This window comes from Coregonus lavaretus (genome assembly GCF_964263955.1).
Source record: "Coregonus lavaretus genome assembly, chromosome: 33".
In the NCBI taxonomy this organism is placed as follows: domain Eukaryota; kingdom Metazoa; phylum Chordata; class Actinopteri; order Salmoniformes; family Salmonidae; genus Coregonus; species Coregonus lavaretus.
Window position 1 is genome coordinate 5,031,667 of NC_140020.1, and position 18,900 is coordinate 5,050,566.

Here is an 18,900-nt window from a genome sequence, read left to right on the forward strand (position 1 = left end):
TGGGACCAACACTTTACATGTTGCGTTTATATTTTGTTCAGTGTACATGAAAGGCCTGGGGGTTAGGGGTCGATTTGGAGTATGAGCCCATTCCCAACCAATCTTGAATGAATTGCACTACCTCACAGCACGAGTCTCTACAAAATGCTGTCAGTAAGATTACACAACAAGACAATAAGTACAACAAACATTCATTCATACGTCTTTCCATTTAGTGATTATGTGCTGACACGTTACCTCCAAAAACAGTTTAAAACTGTTTTCCGTTACCACTCACCCTCCACCCGAAAGAAATAGGTTAACATATGGGGTTGTGAGGGTGTGCTGTAACGTTAACTTAATCTTCCTTAGCTCCACACGTCCTGAGAGTAGCGGCCCTTGGTCATCAGCTTCTTGATGTAAGCCACAGCCTGTGTGTGTGTGAGACCTCCCACCTCCTCAACGATGTCATAGAAGGAATTCTGCACATCCCGCGCCATGTTCCGAGCATTCCTAGGAAAAGACAAGTGGCAGCCATATTTACAGTAGGCACACAATAATGATGGATTTTCTCTTTCAAAAAACCCTCAAAGCTTGTACATGTACTGTGCCTTCAGGAAGTATTCACACCCACATTTTGTTGTGTTACAGCCTGAATTTAAAATGGAATAAATTGAGATTTTCTGTCACTGACCTACACACAACACCCCATAATGTCAAAGTGGAATTATGTTTTTAGAAATGTTTAGAAAGCTATAAAAAATGAAAAGCTGAAATGTCTTGAGTCAATATGTATTCAACCCATTTGTTATGGCAAGCCTAAATAAGTTCAGGAGTAAAAATATGCTTAACAACTCACATAATAAGTTGCAATAATAGTGTTTGACATGATTTTTGAATGAACACGGCCCTCCCCCTTCCTACTGCTCATTCAGTAACAACCTGCCTGCTCACTGCCTGGTAGTCAGCAGCAGGTCACAGTGAAAAATATGTTTTGTTTGAAGAAATGCCATGTTTACCCCCCGCGACATCGTTTTCAAAGTAGCCCAAATGTTAGCAAAACTGCGGACATGGCAACCCTGCACTGAAGCATCTGCTCGTTGCATGGTAACAATAGTCTCTCTGCCTGGTTGGGTTTCTGGTGAGCAAACCAACTATTTTGTGCACTACTGCCACCTACAGTGGGATCCAGTGCAGGACAGCAGAATATAAAACACCCACTGGTACATAACATGTCATGTAATGTCACTACAATAATTGTTCCCTTGCTGTAATTAATGAAGAACAAAAAAACAGTCTGACACAAATAATTGCAATTTCAAAAGCTTTATTGAAAATGCATATTTCAAACATTTTTTGTAGTTTTTTTATTTTAAAGAATAGTGCATGTCTCAAAATATTAGAACGAGACCAATATGTGTATTTTTCTAAACATAGTTCCTGTGTCTGAAATTAAGTTTCTGTGTGTATTGGAGGAGTAAGCAATACTCAAAATATCTGTGTGTGTGTGTGTTGTAGTAGTAGATGGCCATTATTTATTCAAACATCTAAGTTTGGGCAGCAGCCACTGGAGAAACCTGTCAATCAAACAGGACAATAAATAGTAGTTTTCACTTACACATCAGATAGCTGCTCTTTCTCTGCTACCTCATTCTATTTCTATAATTCTCTACCTCATTCTATTTCTATAAATCTCAAAAATGCCCTTGTTATGTTCTACTTCTCCTTCTTCTATTTCCTCACCTCTTCCTCAGACTCTTATTTTCCTCTTTCTTGTCCTCCTTACTTTCTCCAACATTTTCCACCTGCTTCATGTTACTAGCCTGCTCTTGCTTCACTCGCTTTTTTGCCTTGCCCTTTTTCCTTTTGACCTTCCCTTCCTGAATATTTTGGACAAGGAGATAAAGTAATATAAGCTTATGGCTATTTTCTACTCTTGAGCTACGATATCTAGAGTTATGATATACTGTAGGACATATGGCCAATATCCCCTTCCTGTTTCCTCTCACCTGTGGGTACACTCCTGTCATTTTCTGCGCCATTTCCTGGAGCAGCTTCCTGCTGTTCTCACTCAGGTTGGTGATGGGGGCCAGGCGAGGGCTTCCTGTATTGGTGATGGGGGCCAGGCAAGGGCTTTCTGTATTTCCTCTCACCTGTGGGGCCACTCCTGACATTTTCTGGAGCAGCTTCCTACCGTTCTCGCTCAGGTTGGTGATTGGGGCCAGGCGAGGGCTGTGGTGGTATGGTAAGTACTCCACAGCAGGCGGAGCAACAATGACAGGGACAGGGCTGGGAGGAGTCAGAGGCTTTGGGACATCCTCTGGAGAGGGCAGGGCCCGTAGGGCTTCAGCCAGGGTCCAGGGTGCTGAGGTCACAAGAGGAGAAAGGCAAGTCTGGCCAGGCACAGGACCAGAGACTTTCCCTGGGCTCTGTAATACCAGAAACAACAAACAAACTGTCAGGACAGTGCTATGTTATACACAATCTCTAGATATACTGTATAACTAATCTATAAATACATTAGATACATGACTACACTCAATAAGTAAGAGTAACTTACAAAGCGCTGGACTTCATACTTCTTTTTTTCAAGCTTGAGGAGCCTGTTCTTGGCTATGCTGGTCTTCATTTCTGCCATGCTCTCTACCATTTCGGCCATCTCTCCAGTGCATTTCTTGAAAGCCACTTTCAACCTTTCCAAGTCATTCAGCCAACTGTCCAGGTCTACTGCCTCAAGATCTCATTTTGCTGCAGTTTCTCTTCATCACTTGGATCAGTGCCCTCAACTCCTCGCCCCTCCTCCCATTGTCTTCCCTATTCACATCTTCATCCCTCAGTCTTTCATCCTTCCTCCTCCCCATCCACTTCTCAATCCAGGCTCTGAAGCATCCCTCATTCTTCTTCTGCCTCTCTTGGTTGATGTCCAGACCGTCATTGACCGTCTTCAGGCCTTCCTCCAGGTCAAGCTCTATGGAGGCCAGGTTTTCTTTAATTCTCCTCAGGCTCTCCTCATTGGTGTTGGTCCACTGTGTCTTCTTGTCCAGCTGCTGCCTGCAGGGCCGGACAGAAGGGACCACCTCCATCTGGCGTGACACCTTCTTCAGGGCACTCACAGAGGCAGGGAGAGGGATGTTGGGTTTGGCCACAATAATATGTACAGACATCGGGTCAAACAATTGAGATGTGACACACACTAGTGATGCGCGGGTTGACTCATAACCAGAAGTCCTGCGGTTATATCCACAGGGCGGGGGATTTAGGGTCATGAAATATTGTTGAATAAACAGAAAACAATACATTAAAAAATCCATAAATGTATAATTATTGTGCAAGTTATATCTATAGGCTATTTGGCATTAGTGTGTAAGCCTAAACTTTAGGGCATAACTTGACGCGCGCCAGATAGACTACACACCAATCACCAAACGCTTTAATTCAATAAGAGAAAAGCTACGAAATGGAAAGTTGAAAATAAAGAAGGGACGGCCAGAAAAGTAATGTTTGGAAAATATTTGGTGAAGTGTTAAAAGAGGATGATGGCAGTGCCTATGTTATGTTTGATGATTGTGAGGCACTATAGAAATTCGACAGTCACAAGAGGGGGATTCAAATAGGCCTATGGCACGTCAAGGGAACAAACAGCCTACTGTTCAGATGGGTTAGATGGAAACTGAAATCTGGACACTGACTGTAGATCTTTAACCTCTCACAGTCTTAATATTAACTCCTGCAGAATTAAGCATTTCTTGCAGTAAAATGATAGGCTACACCAAATGTAGGCTTTATTTTGACTCGGGAACAGCAGTGGAGAAATATGATTTCTTTCAGCATCTTGAGGGAATGCAAATGCGCAGCTAGGGACTGCTTTATCAGCATCATAAAAGCTGATAATATTTCAACCACATAAAATGTGCATCCAAGCCAAACTGAAATCTTATCAGAAACATGTCTGGTCGTTTTCAACCCGTCAAACTGATGTCATTTGGAAATTTTGCACAGAAAATGTTTCCCTTTTGATCTTAAGTTATTGCATTTTCTTCTTGATCCCTAAAAGTTTTTGGTTTATTTAGTCTTCTATCTAATTATAGACAAGTTGACTAACAAATAGCCTACCAAAATGTTGGAAATTATAAGCAGAAACATATCCAAACTAGGCACAAAAAAATCCTGCACCCCCTGCTAAGAAATCGTTCTGACGGTGTTCTATATTTGCGGGTTAGGGTCAGGTGCGGGCCTCAGATTTTCACTTTATCACATATAGTCGGGCGGTTGCGGATGGGTTATTAGCAATTGCGGGTGGGTTCGGTTGAACAAACAGCTGACCCGCGCACCACTAACACACACACACACACACACACACACACACACACGTAAGAGCCTACCAGTCGAGGGTCCTTCAGTGAAGCCCCTTTTCTCAGTGGTTCCTTTGAAGGCCCTGGACTGTCCTCAGCAGAGGCATCATTGCCATTATCACACTGTGTGTCAGAGAGCTAGTTGGTCATAGTCCATTCTCCACATTCAGTCAAAGAGTTACTCAAATACATGCTGCAGAACATACCAGAAAGTCTGACTCATCGAAGGAGTGGAGAGAAAGATCGTCGTCCTCTACTATATCCCTCACTTTAAGCCTTGTCACCTTTCCATCCTCCTCATCCTTCACTTTCAGCAGTGGTGTCCTCCTTTCATGATCCTCATCATCAGACTGGGTATCAGAGTCAACTAGTCAGAGACTATTCTCCTTACAGTGATGTCACTCAACAAAGACATGGTGTACAACTGTCTTACCTCAGATTCACAGTCAGTGAAGGAGTAGATAGAGATGTCATCAGAGTTGGAGAATGAGATCACCCCATCATCATTTCTATCCATCAGCCGAGTCACCCTTCCAGACTGAGGAGACAGACAAAGGCATGTACTTAGGGCAGCCATAGAATACACTGGCATTGACTGTCAAGAAAATGTTGAATATTTAGGCAATCCAACATAGTTGTACAAGTAGTGAGTAATTTATGGGTAATTGAAAATGCAAGTGTATTGAAATGCAATAAATGCAACTCCCATAACATTAGGGATGGGGCTAAAGACTTTCCATACTGTAGGATTCTTTAGCATTTCTCTGTTCAAATATTTTTTTATTGAACACACACAAGAATGGTGTATAGGTATGAAAGACATGTGTACAGTTCTTATCTAAACATAAGAGAACAGACATGAACAACAAGACCCAGAGTTCTGGACACAAAACAAATATTACAAAACACGACATACAGAACAGGGACAGGTAGAAAGAAAAAGGGTATATGTAACCCCCCCCCTATTCCACCCTATTCCCCTCCCGACTGCTCGAGTGTCAGGGCCAGCACACGCTGCCCAAAGGTAGATTACAATATGACAATTGAGAGTGCGTTAAAAAGTACAAATTCACAGCACCGACTGGTCCAGGTAAGAGAGGAAAGGCTGCCAGATTTGATCAAATGTTGATAATTTATTGTTCAGAATATATCTAATTCTTTCTAAGTGTACAGTTTTTGCCACTTCGCTGAGCCATAATTTGGTAGAGGGCGCTTCCCTCCTTTTCCAAAACAACAAGATTAATTTTTTTGCCGAAATGAGACTGTAAGAGATGAGTTGTTTTTGGGAGTTGGTTAATCCGTTTAGGGAATCGGACACTCCCAGGATTATCAGAAGCGGGTCTGGGTCTATTGAAGTCTCCAGAACTTCAGAGAGGACCCCAAATATTCCACACCAATAACCATACAGACTAGAGCATAGGGCAAAGCAGTGGAGTAGTGTACCCTGCTCAGCCTGACATTTATCACACATAGGGGATGTATCAGGAAATATCCTATGCAGTTTAGTTTTGGAGTAGTGTAATCTGTGTAATACCTTAAATTGTATGAGACGATGTCTGGAGTTAATGGAGCAGGTGTGGATATACTCCAAGCTATCCTCCCAGTCTGCCACCGAAATATCAGTCCCTAGTTCTTCCTCCCATTTTGCCTTAATGGCATCTGTAGAGGGTGCGCTAACAGATTGAAAAGCGTCATATAGACGAGATATCAGTTTGTCTGAGGTGGGGCATATTTTTATGCATCCGTCAAACATGGAAGGTTTAGCATTCTCAAATGTTGGGAGGTGTTTTCTAACATAGTCTCTAATTTGTAGGTATCTGAAAAAGTTACTTCTGGGAAGGTTATAAGTTTCCCTCAGCGCTTCAAAGGAAGCAAAGGTCCCTCCTATATATAAATCCCCTATGGTACTTATCCCCAACTCTCCCCATCGCTCAAAGGTGTTATCAAGGTTAGAGGGGGCAAAGGAGGGATTCCTGGCAACAGGGAGCATGAATGATATTGGTCTAAGCTCAAAGTGGACTTTAATTTGCTTCCAGATTCGGACTGTGCTATGTATAATAGGATTGTTATGGTAAAGTGACATCTCCAGATTAACAGGTGACAAAATCACGGCACCAATAGAGAAGGGATGACACTCCTCCCGCTCCATGTTAAGCCAGCTGGATGGCGGGGTTGCGTCATCCAGCAAAAACGTAACAGCGCGGAGGTTAGCGGCCCAATAGTAAAATATAAAATTTGGGAGAGACAATCCTCCTTCCATCTTGGATTTACATAGGTGTTTTATACCTATCCTGTGTGTTTTATAATCCCAGATGAAAGGATTGATAATAGAGTCCAGTTGTTTATGAAATGATTTAGGTATGAATACTGGGATGTTCTGGTATAGGTAGAGCAGTTGTGGGAGGAAGACCATTTTAATGGCATTAATTCTACCGAGCAGAGAAATTGGGAGAGTTCTCCAAAACTGTTTGTTTGCCTTGAGATTTTGCATCAGAGAAGGGAAATTCTCTTTAAATAGTAAGGAGTATTGTTTGGTAACTACAATTCCAAGGTAGATACATTTTTCTGAAGATAACTTAACTGGAAGATGTTCTAGCCAGGAGGTGTTTTGCAACCGTATGGGCATTAATTCCCTCTTGTTCCAATTTATTCTATATCCCGAGAAGGTACCAAACAAATTAATCACCTCAAGAATAGCTGGAATACTAGCGTGGGGTTCTGTTACATAGAGGAGAATATCATCTGCGTATAGGGAAATCTTATTTAGAGTATCTTTAGTATTATAGCCGTGTATTGCTGAATGAGATCTGATCGCTTGAGCGAGAGGTTCAATAATTAGGGCGAAGAGCATAGGCGACAGCGCACAACCCTACCTTGTCCCTCTGTGGAGGTTAAATCGGGGCGACATTGATTGGTTAGTGAGTATTCTCGCACAGGAGTTCCTATATAAAAGCTGGATCCAATTTATGAACCCATCTCCAATATTAAATTTCTGTAGGACCTTGAATAGATAGGGCCACTCAACTTGGTCAAAGGCCTTTTCGGCGTCAAGAGATATAACGGCAAGGTCCACGTTAGGTAACCTCTGAGAATACATAATGTGAAGAGGCGCCTGAGATTGAAGAATGAGTTTCTATTAGGGATAAAGCCGGTCTGGTCCGAATGGACCAATTTGCCAATTAAAGTGCTAAGCCTGTTAGCCAGAGTTTTTGCTAAAATCTTTTGGTCTGTATTAAGGAGGGATATTGGTCTGTATGACCCTACCTCTTCCGGATCTTTACCCTTCTTATGTATAACTGTAATAAACGCCTCATCCAAAGTAGATGGGAGAGCTCCATCCTCATTGGCCCGAACCAACATTTTGTGCAGGTAGGGAGATAGCATGTTGCTGAATGTTTTATAGAATTCACCAGGGTATCCATCTGGGCCCGGGGTCTTGCCACTCTTTAGAGATTTAATTGTTTCTCTAATTTCTTCAAGAGATATTTCCTTATTCAGGAAGTTAGAGTCTTCCTGGTTCAGGGCAGGAAGATTACAGTCCTCCAAAAAGTTATGCATAATTAAGGGATTAGGATCCGCTTTAGATGTATATAGAGTCTCATAAAACTGACGGAATCTGTCATTGATGTCTTTGGGGGAGGAGAGTAATTCCCCAGATGCAGATTTAACTTTGTGAATCATTCGGTCACTCACGTTTTTTCGAAGTTGTCTGGCGAGTAATTTGTGTGGTTTGTCACCAAACTCAAAATATTTTTGCTTGGCATAGAGAAAAGATTTAGCAATTTTAGCCGAGAGGATCTGATTGTATTAAAATTTTAAAGACATAATTTGTTTATGTTTCTCCATAGATGGATGTCTAGCATTCTCCCTATCCAGTAAGTGAATTTGTCCCTCCAGTTCTACCAATTTTTTTCTGTTTTGCCTACTGGCAGTCTGAAAGGAGATGATACAGCCTCTCAAATAAGCCTTCAGCGTTTCCCACAATAATGCTGGGGAAGTCTCTGTGTTGTCGTTGGTATCAAAGAAAAATGTAATTTGGTCTTTAAGATGTTCACAGAATGTTGGTTCTGTGAGGAGCTGAGGATTCAACCTCCAGACCCTCTCGTTTGGTACGATGTCACCCAATCTCAGGGAGAAGATGAGTGGACTGTGGTCAGAGATTATAATATCATGATATCTCACATTACAGGTATAGGGGAGTAGTTTAGCATCAACCAAAAAGTAGTCAATTCGAGTATATACATTGTGAACATGAGAGTAAAAGGAGTATTCCCTACCCGTAGGATTAGAGATCCTCCATATATCAAATAAGTTAGAATTTTTTATGTAGGTATTCAAGAATTCGCTTGAATAGGAGGTAGGGGTTCGCCGGGTAGAGGATCTATCCAAATATTGGTCTAGTACACAGTTAAGGTCCCCTCCAATGACCAGATTAGTATGGGAGATATCTGGAATCAGGGCAAGGACTCTTTTGAAAAAAGAGGGGTTATCAATGTTTGGCCCATAGATATTTAGTAGAGTTACAGAAGTAGAATGGATCTCTCCTATTACGATCACATAACGACCCTCTTTATCCACAATAGTGGTTTTATGTAGAAAGGGAATTCCTTTCCGTACCAGAATCGCTGTGCCTCTCGTTTTGGCAGAGAAGTTAGAGTGATACACTTGTCCCACCCACTTACATTTAAGTCTGTTATGAGATTTGTTTTTCAGATGGGTTTCTTGCAAAAATATAATATCAGACGAAAGTGCTTTCAAGTGGGCTAGGACCCTGCCTCTCTTAATTGGTTCGTTTAAACCCTTGACATTCCAGGAAGTGAATGTAAGTCCCGCCCTCCTCTCATTTGTAGTTCCTATGGTGGCCTGCATAACATGTAACTCACTAAAAAGGTAAGAAAGCGCACCAAACCATCACGATCAGCATATGTAGCACCTACACCCGAGCAGTATCCAACCCACCCCTCCCCCCCCGCAAGCACCTTTACTCTCCACCCTGTTCCCCTACTTTCCCCAACCTTTACCCCCCCCCCCATCAACCCACATTTAACAGGCATACACACATAGGACAGAAATAAATATGAAAATAAAAATAACAAACACATTGTCTGGCCGATGCCAAAAAAGCACGGCGCGCCCTCGAACAAGAGGTAAAACACAAATAAAATCCCAACTATGCGCTCACCTCTCGCTATCCTAGAACTTCTACTAACATATGAACTGAGGAGGCTCCCGCACTTAAAGTGTTCAATTAGCATCTAATAAACCTAAACAGAATAAGTTGCAACTTAAACATATTGCGCACTTAAGGTTAATCTTGGGTCAATCCCTGAGATAAGCAAGATGTATCATCACAAGATTCTATTGCTAAGCAATACCGGTCTAAACATAAACCATCAGTAACCGACATAGACAGCAGGACAGTTACATATTGTGGGTTAGGAGAAGGGAACAAGGATTTTGATAAATTGAACGTACCCCCCAATCAAAAAAATAACAAAGTAAATAAAAATGTAAAAAAATTAAAAAATGTAAAAATAATAATAATAATACATTATTTTCAAATAATTTTAAAAAATAGTGATTTATATATACATATGTGCACACATACACATCCACACACACACACACACACACATACATACATGTGCATACCTACATACATACACACACACACATACGTGTATATATATATATATATATATATATATATATATATATATATATATATATATATACGCACACACATATACACACGTATACACGCACACATACATACACACACCCCAAAAAATATATACATATAAAATAAATATTCTTAAATATATACAGATACATACACACGCATACACATATACATCCATACACACACATCTACATACACAAACATGCATACCCCAGAATAATAATCTATACAAATTTAAAATATACACATACATAATACTAAAATGCTAAGAGAAAATAATAATAAAGTACAAATAATTATTATTATATGTACGCACAGGAATAATGTAAGAATTGAAAAATAAATAACGAAACAAAACAAAAATGGGGGAATATAAGTATATCCATCCGAAAGTGTCAATGATCCGACCTGGAAGGCCTCCCAAACAGGCATCGCTCTAAACCCAGTCGGAATGAAAGTGAAATTAACGTTAAGTGAGAGCTCTGACCGCCCTCCATTGGTCAGCTCATCGTATTACATGTTCGGTAGCCCTTGCTGAGACCGTTTAATACGGTTTCACCCGTTATGGTATGGTATGGTATGGATTCGAGTCCGTGAGCAGACCTTAACACACAATGACAAGGCACTCTAACCTGTACGGGGGATTGGTGTATATTCCCGGACAAACTTCTCTGCGTCCAGAACCGAGGAGAGCCAGATCTTCTCCCCGGAAGGCGGGGTAATTCTTAGTCTTGCAGGGAAGAGCAAGGCTGGGTGAAGATGGAGTTTGTAGAGTTTGGTCATGACATCTCTGTAGCCAGCGCGGTGCTTTGCCACATCGGGCGCATAGTCCTCATAGACACGAAAGGGGTGCCCTTTATGTAACAGGTTACCCCTCATTCGAGCCTCGCGCAGGATAAGATCCTTGGTCTTGAAACTGTGACAACAGATGATTACTGGGCGAGGACGCTGGCCCGGTCCAGGCACTGGGACAAGGGCGCGATGTGCACGGTCCACTAGGGGATCCGACGCCAAAACATCCGGTCCCATTGCATCCTTCAGTAGCTTGGCGAAGAAGTCGGTGGGGCGAGAGCCCGCCTCCACCCCTTCTGCCAGACCCACAACGCAAAGGTTATGCCGCCTGGATCTGCCCTCCAGGTCGACCACTTTCACAGAAAGCCTCTGCACATTATCCTGCAATGACGTGCATAGCATCTCTAACTCGTCGATCCTACCAGCGTTGAATTCAGAAGCTTTCTCAAGGTCCACAATACTCTGGCCCTGCGAAGCGACCGTTCGAATGGTGCTCTCGATTTTAGTGTCCAGTTCAGCAATAGTAGCCTTAAGATCCTCCGCTATAGCAACACGTAGTTCTCCCAAAGCCCGGGTAAGTTCTGTAAGTGTCACGTTGTTACCTGTGCCTTCCGCCATGTTTGTCTCGTTGTTTGGTGGGGTGTAGACCTCTGATGTGGATTTATTGTCCTTTGGTCGCTTATTACTAGGCATTTTCACATAGAAAGTTACAATATTGTATTAGTAAGAAAAGTTTGTTGTAACAAGTGCAATAAAGTAAGTTAGGTTAGATTATTTCGCAAAAAAGTTGCGGGAGCCTCTCACACACAGCCGTTCACTCCAACATGCTAGCTCCGCCCCATTCTTTAGCATTTCTAATGAATGATTGTCAATTCAACCAAGCCAACCAAAATGGCCATATGAATCAACAGATTGATCTATCTGTTCTGTCTCTATGGGAACAGCAGAGATGTCTGACCTGGCTAAGAGGCTCTGGATTGATGTCCCATCCATCCCCAGATGTCTGTTCCTGCCCACAGCTCACAATGATTGGCTGTGAACAGTAAAGAAAAAATGTAACACTCTTTTGCTCATTTTGGCCTTGGAAATAACTTGGAAATAAATGATGTAGCTATCAATAAATAATTTAAGTAGCTACTGTTATGTGGTTGATTTGAATGTGACATACAGGCCTTTTGTGGATCTGAGGGGTCTGCACTGAAGTAGACTGTCAAGACAATATTCCATTTCAAATGTGGTTAGATAAGGAGGGATATCTGCACTTGCTTTTATTGTGATAACTGCAGTTTGTACATGCAGCATAACTAATGTTTATGTGTTATTGTTTTCAGGTCAGATTTGACTTACAGGCCTTGGCCTTCTGCGCACTTTGCCGGTTGGCCACATCACAGAATCAGGGGTGTTCACCCTCACTGGATTCAACTGTCAACACAACACTCCATTTAAAAGGTGATAACAAAAACAGAAGATTTTTTAAATATATATATATATATTTGATATTTAACACATAAGGGCGGCGCCTTAAAGCTCTTTTGATTCACTCATCATTACGATTCATCTTGCTTTCTGAGGGATACATTTCCATCAATTGATTGGCACAAAACATATCCTGGCACACACACGCATAAAGGGCATGTCCCAAATGGCACCCCAGTGCCCATATATTGCACTTATTTTGACCTGAGTCCAATGGGCACAGGTCAAAAGTAGTACACTACAGGGTGCCATTTGGGACCAAAGAATGTAAGAGCCTACCAGACGTTCTAAACTCCAAATCACCTTGTGCAGTGCGCACGGGTCTATCCAACCGTTTCCAATCGTAGTATTTATTCTCTGCACAGTGTCAGCTAGGGCAGACTATGCACCTGAAACAACCTGACTGAAGAAAGCGATTGTACTGATTGTATCAAAGCTGAACACAGTTTATGTAGTGAATTTATGCTTGGTTACGTCACAATAGGTCACAGTTTTATGGCCGCGCATAATACGTCACAGGAAAGGCTTGTATGGGACTGGACTGGTGGTATCTACCCCTGGTCGTAATTCATAACTGTCAAATAAAATCTATCTAGCTATCTAACTCAAATGGCTGTTGAGGACTCTTTGATCATCACATTTGAGGCACATGTCAGCAGGTGGCAGTGTCTTCAAATGCAGCACTTGATGATCTGAGCAACAGTTGAGCAACTTTGTGGTTGTGACAAATCCAAATGCGGAAGTCCAGTACATTTGTTTTTGCTTAGCAAGCTTGCCCGCCTATTTCTACAATTCATCTTCTTAAACTCGGATTTTAAACTTAACCACACTGCTAACCTTATGCCCAACCTTAAATTAAGACCAAAAAGCCTATTTTTGTTTTCATTAATTTTTAAGATATAGCCTATTTGTAATTTGTGGCTTTGTTATCTAGTGGGAACCTCTAGCTAGCTAGCTAGCTACCTATAATCTGGCTAAAGTTTTACGCAATATTGGAGGAAAATATTGATTATTGTACTTGATTATCCAAGTTTGACAAATATGCATTGGGCATCAAAATGATATCCGAATAGTTTTAAAACATATGGTTCAGAGGTTCAAGAGTTTTACTCCTGAGTTCAGGCTCACGAGTGGGATTGTTGCTGTCATTAGAGTATCATTTGTTTTGTTTACTGTCACTACATATTTCGGTTTATCAGAGGATGTCTTCAGTCTTGGAACGACAGTTTTTGGCAATGGGCATGGTAAGTTAGCTAGGAGGGTCTGAGTGAATCAACAGTCATATATGCTCAGTAGCTACTTTGAATGAGAGTGTTGTAACGTTAGCTAGCTTGCTAAAACGTATAGCTAATGTAACAGATGGTGCCAGTAGGCTACAGCAGCAGGCTACAGCACAACACACCAGTGCAGCTTATGTCTGTCAACCCTATCATTTATGTTTTAATCCTTTCCTCTTCCTTTGCAGTGCACAAGCTCATCACATACTCCTTCCACCACAAGACAGTGACCCAGCTACTCCTCAGTATTGGGGTTCTGGTGCCCCTCTGTGGAGGCATTGAGAAGAGTGTGGGGACTGTTCGGTTCCTCCTCATGTTTCTGCTGCTCTCTATCAGCACAGGGGTGTTGTACACCATACTGGGTCTGCTACTGTTTGGTGCATCTGCCCAGAAACAGGTGGAGGGGTTCATTCCAGTGTCCCTCTCCCTTATGGGTATGGCCACAGTGCACTCCCGTAAGGTTAAGGGCTTTCTTTTCGGGGTCACTGTACCCATGTTAGCCCTGCCCTGGCTGTTTCTGTTCATCATAACACTTTTGGTCCCACACACTGTCTTCCTTTGCAATGCCATCGCCATCATCGCAGGGGGGATCTGTATCCTTACTCATTTACATTTACATTTTAGTCATTTAGCAGACGCTCTTATCCAGAGCGACTTACAGTTAGTGAGTTATTTTTTAATTTTTCATACTGCCCCCCCGTGGGAATCGAACCCACAACCCTGGCGTTGCAAACGCCATGCTCTACCAACTGAGCTACATCCCTGCCGGCCATTCCCTCCCCTACCCTGGACAACGCTGGGCCAATTGTGCGCCGCCCCATGGGTCTCCCGGTCGCGGCCGGCTATAACCTCATTGTGGTTCAAAATAACTGATACACTCCTCTGCAGTATGTCACAGCTTTATAAGTGTGCTTAGTAGTGTAGTTAAGTGGTAATAGGTTATAGGTGTTGTATATGAATCCTGCTGCTGAACATTATGGCATGTTTGTTTAGAAAAAATCTTGCATCACTGCGTCACACATTCTCCTTAACTTGCACTGGTGAAACAGACGGTAAGGGCTGGCTCTCACTTCTGGACATGTCCGATGCCAGGGCATCAGTGCTGGACAAGAAGATGCCTTTCAGGCTGCTGAGGAACATTGGTGTCCTGTATGTCCCTGCATCAACAGAGGAGAGAAGGAAGACGGTCCACCCACCGTAAGTACTGAGAAAGCACCAGACATATCATTTATCAGACAAGACAAGAGGTCATTAAATAACAATTGCTGTGTGCAAGCCAGAGCACATAATGTACTACAGTATAATGAGGTGCAGTTATAATTGATGATCCGCAGCTGTAATTGAATACTGTACAATAGGCACCTAGTGGTCCCCCATGATTAGATAGAGAATTACTGGTATAGATAGGCTCTCTGAAATCTGTCCACGTTCTCATTGATTGCAGAATCATTCCAACCCCAGGCTCCTACCCAGTCCAAGCCTACGCTCCAGTGTCCTTTACCTCCAACCTACAGGCTACCGAGACCACACCAAAGACATTTGAAGGCTGGGCCAACTCCTACTATACACAGGGGAGCCCTGTTCAGCTCTCAGGTTATAATGGACACAACCATGGATATGGCCTCAAGCATAGCTTTGGGCCAAGTCACGGACATAGTCACGAACATGGACACAGCTGCAGCCACAGCCAAGGTCATGGACATAGTCACGAACACAGCTTCGGCCATGGACTCAGTCATGGGCATGCATCTGCCTCTCAAACCAGCAGTCACTGGGCTCCAGTGGCTCAACATCCACATTCTCAACATTCCCACCTCAGTCCACTGTCTGTGTCTGTCAGTGCCCCCCAGAGTTTCACAGCAAAAATGCCGGAGTCACTGCCAGAATCTGTGATGGTTCACCCAGGAGCACCTGTGTCTTCACTGACAGATTGATGACTTCAATCCGTAACGGCAAAACTCGCTATAGCTCGATTGAAATTTAAAGGCAATGTTCGCGAAGACCGGAAATTACATTTACATTTCAAGCGTGCTATTTTCAGCAATCACAATCCTTGTAAAAACGTCAACTCTTGGTATAACTAATAACATAAAAAAAAAAAAAAATGTCAGTGTGGTTATAAGCCGCTATAGCTCTGAACTACGGCAATACGGATTTAATCGAGCCCATAGTTGTCATTCAATGTGTTTTCTGTCTCATGTTATACATTGAGATGTAATATGCTTGGACATGTGGTTTGAGGCAGTACTTGAAGGTCCACTTTTTCTTCACTGATGTTTTTGGTTTGAATATACAAGCAGGCTCTGAATGTTCAAGGTCAAATCAATGCAAGAAGGGTTTGATTGTCAGTTGATTGTAAGACCACTCCTTTTGGCTTGTGTGTTTTGTACTTTGTGTTTTTTTACACAGACGGTAGACAAATCTCTTGGTACTCTTGATTTATATAACCTAGATTAAAACAACGTTTTTCAAAACACTTAGTAAACCAGAACAGTTTTTAGTTCAAACTAAACATTTTTATCACACTAATGTATTATCAGTTTTTCCCCCTTAACTACACTTAACAAAAATATAAATGCAACATGTAAAGTGTTGGTCCCATCACAATATATTTTACATTAGTTATCTTGTTGTTTTTAATCCCACCCTTCAGCTCCACTCAACCCCTCCCATCTATCTCTTAACACCATCCATTTTTTATTTACATTTGCCATATATTTTTCAACTGTGCTGTGATGTTTCACAAAAGTTCTGAACCTTTCTATTCTCATAGTTTCTACAGATTGTAAATTAAAGATAAACATTTTTGTTAAAAGTATTATTATATTATTGATCGATTGACTATGACTTTTCAAATCACCCAGTAGTGCTATCTGCAGAGTTAGCTCCAGGTAAATGTTGCACTTCTTCTTCCTGGACCTTTGACCAAAAACAAGCTACACATGGACAGTACCAAAACAAATGATCTAATGAATCGGTCTCTTCGCAGAAAAATCTGCAGAGCTGGGATGGTTGTATCCCCCATATATATAACATTCTATTGGTTGCAAGAATTTTGTATAATAATTTTAATTGAAAAATTTTAGGTTTTGAATCCGGCGTTGTTTTGCGTATCAGTTCATAAACCATGTGCCATGGTATCGGTACATCGAAAATCTCTTTCCAACTATTTTGCAATCTATATGGCACAGCTGTCAAATTTTTTGTCCTTAAATAAAACTGATATACTTTTTTATTTATCACAATTTTCATTAACCAATTTTGGTCTTTAATGAAGACAAGTTCCTTATTTTTTCCCCCTTCCACTTGCCTCTTCCATTTTTGCGTTAATGCTGCAATTAGTTGGTTGTAATTTTGGGTAGAGCAGACATTTCCATATATTTTTGTTAGCTGCATGTGTGGCATAACTCCACTAGTCCTATTTATGATATCATTTACAAAGATTATACCTTTTTTAAACATTTTTTTGAAAAAATAATAATATAAAAATTATATTTGAGTTTAACCACATTATTTGTTGTATTATTTGTTCTGTCTTTTCTGGTGGATTAAACTGAAATCGCAACCAACTTTCTATGGCTTATTTTTAAAATAGTGATATTTTGGAGATGATTTCATTTTCAGTGAGAGGTTGTAATCTGAATAAAGGGGAAAAGGCCATTCTTGAACATGGGGTGAGATATTCTTATTAATCTGCTAGAAAACCAGTTTGGATTTAAGTATAACTTTTGCATGACTGAAGCCTTTAGTGAGGGGTCTAATGCTTTAATATTTAATAATTTCTGCCCTCCGAATTCATGTTCATTATATAAATAGGCCCGTTTAATTTTGTCTGGCTTGCCGTTCCAAATAAAATTGAATCTTTTTTGCTCATATAGTTTTTAAAAACAGGTCCCTAGATGTAGGCTAGACCATAAGCAAATAGGTAAACTGGGATATGACTAAAGAGTTAATCAGGGTGATTTTACCACAAATAGACAGGTATTTTCCTTTCCATGGTAGAACATTTTTATATATTTTTGCTAACTTTCTATTAAAATGTATTGTAGTGAGATAATTTCTTTATTTCGGGATATGTATACCGAGTATGTCCACATCACCGTCAGACCATTTTATTGGTAAACTACACGGTAATGTAAAAGGTTAGAAAAAGTACCTAGATCCTCTATGAGGCTGTGGAGGGATCCAAATTGTGGATTTAAAAGAAAGCATGAATCATCAGCGTACAATGACATCTTTGTTTTTAAGCCCTTGATTTCTAACCCCTTGATATTATTGTTGGATCTGATTTTAATAGCTAACATTTCGATGGCCATAATAAATAGATATGCAGATAGTGGACAACCTTGTTTTACTCCTCTTGACAGCTTAATACTTTCTGAGAAGTAGTTATTATTTACTATTTTACACCTAGGGTTACTCTACATACTGTAACTTTAACCCATTTTATAAGAGATTCTCCAAAATTGAAATTTAATCCAGGCATTTATATATAAATTCCAGTCGTACTTTATCAAAAGCCTTTTCAAAGTCAGCTATGAATACCAGGCCTGGTTTCCCAGATTTTTCATAGTGTTCTATTGTTTCCAGTACTTGTCTTATATTATCTCCAATGTATCATCCATGTAAACAACCTGTCTGATTAGGATGAATAATATCCGACAATACCTTTTTAATTCTATACGCTATATATTTTGCTAGAATTTTTGCATCACAACACTGAAGTGTAAGGGGCCACCAATTTTTTTAATGGACCGGATCTTTATATTTACCACTTGGATGCTGTTTCAGTAATAATGAAATCAGACCTTGTTGAGTATCTGATAATCTACCATTTTTGTAGGTGTGGTTAAAACATGCTAATAAGGGTCCTCTGAGTATATCAAATAAGGTTTGGTATACCTCGACTGGTATGCCATCCAACCCTGGAGTTTTCCCAGACTTAAAGGCTTTAATTGCATCAAGAAGTTCCTCCTCTGTAATTTGGCCTTCACAAGAGTCTTTCTGTACAGCTGTTTATTTTACATCATTAATAGAAAAATATATATACAATGATCTTCGGTTAGTGGAGATGGAGGAGACTGAAACGAAAACATATGCTTAAAGTTATAGGCTATTTATTACATCTGTTTGCCAGCTCCAGGTAAGCTACACAAGTGGCACAAATTGACTTGCAATGACTCCAGTGATATCTTAATTTCAACATATTTATTGTATCAAATGGTAGGCTACAGTATCCTACAATGGCATACAAATTAATAGCATACTTGATGGCCGGTGACTCAGCTGCCTGCTGTGGCTCTAAAACACACACACAAAAACACGGCCCTCCCCCTTCCTA

The 18,900-nt window shown here is 41.0% G+C and overlaps 3 protein-coding genes across 3 annotated transcripts in view; 1 reads left to right on the top strand and 2 right to left on the bottom strand.

Annotated features, from left to right (window-relative positions):
* Positions 1–18,900, bottom strand: part of LOC311108574 (translocating chain-associated membrane protein 2-like) — a 266,741-nt gene that overhangs the window by 167,731 nt on the left and 80,110 nt on the right. The gene's annotated exons all lie outside the window — the stretch shown is intronic.
* On the bottom strand, positions 1,292–3,731 carry LOC311108581 (uncharacterized protein). The gene is made up of 3 exons (XM_084151235.1): positions 2,540–3,731; positions 1,989–2,408; positions 1,292–1,556 (listed from the first exon to the last, which is right to left on the bottom strand). Exons 1-3 carry the CDS (start codon positions 2,636–2,638, stop codon positions 1,527–1,529), a joined length of 549 nt encoding a protein of 182 aa, XP_084007361.1. The 5' UTR covers positions 2,639–3,731; the 3' UTR covers positions 1,292–1,526.
* Positions 11,756–17,277, top strand: LOC311108062 (rhomboid domain-containing protein 2-like; the record flags this gene model as incomplete). The annotated part of the gene is made up of 4 exons (XM_084150710.1): positions 11,756–11,807; positions 13,748–14,152; positions 14,609–14,756; positions 15,004–17,277. The coding sequence occupies 4 exons, from the start codon at positions 11,756–11,758 to the stop codon at positions 15,491–15,493; spliced, it is 1,095 nt and encodes a 364-aa protein (XP_084006836.1). The 3' UTR covers positions 15,494–17,277.

Bases quoted from the DNA above. Each gene is read 5' to 3' on its own strand.
- LOC311108581 (XM_084151235.1), bottom strand. From the start codon at position 2,638: ATGGCCGAAATGGTAGAGAGCATGGCAGAAATGAAGACCAGCATAGCC. The intron at 2,409-2,539 runs GTAAGTTACTCT...CTGGTATTACAG, and splicing joins AGTATGAAGTCCAGCGCTTT to AGCCCAGGGAAAGTCTCTGG. The intron at 1,557-1,988 runs GTGAGAGGAAAC...TTTGATTGACAG, and splicing joins TGACAGGAGTGTACCCACAG to GTTTCTCCAGTGGCTGCTGC.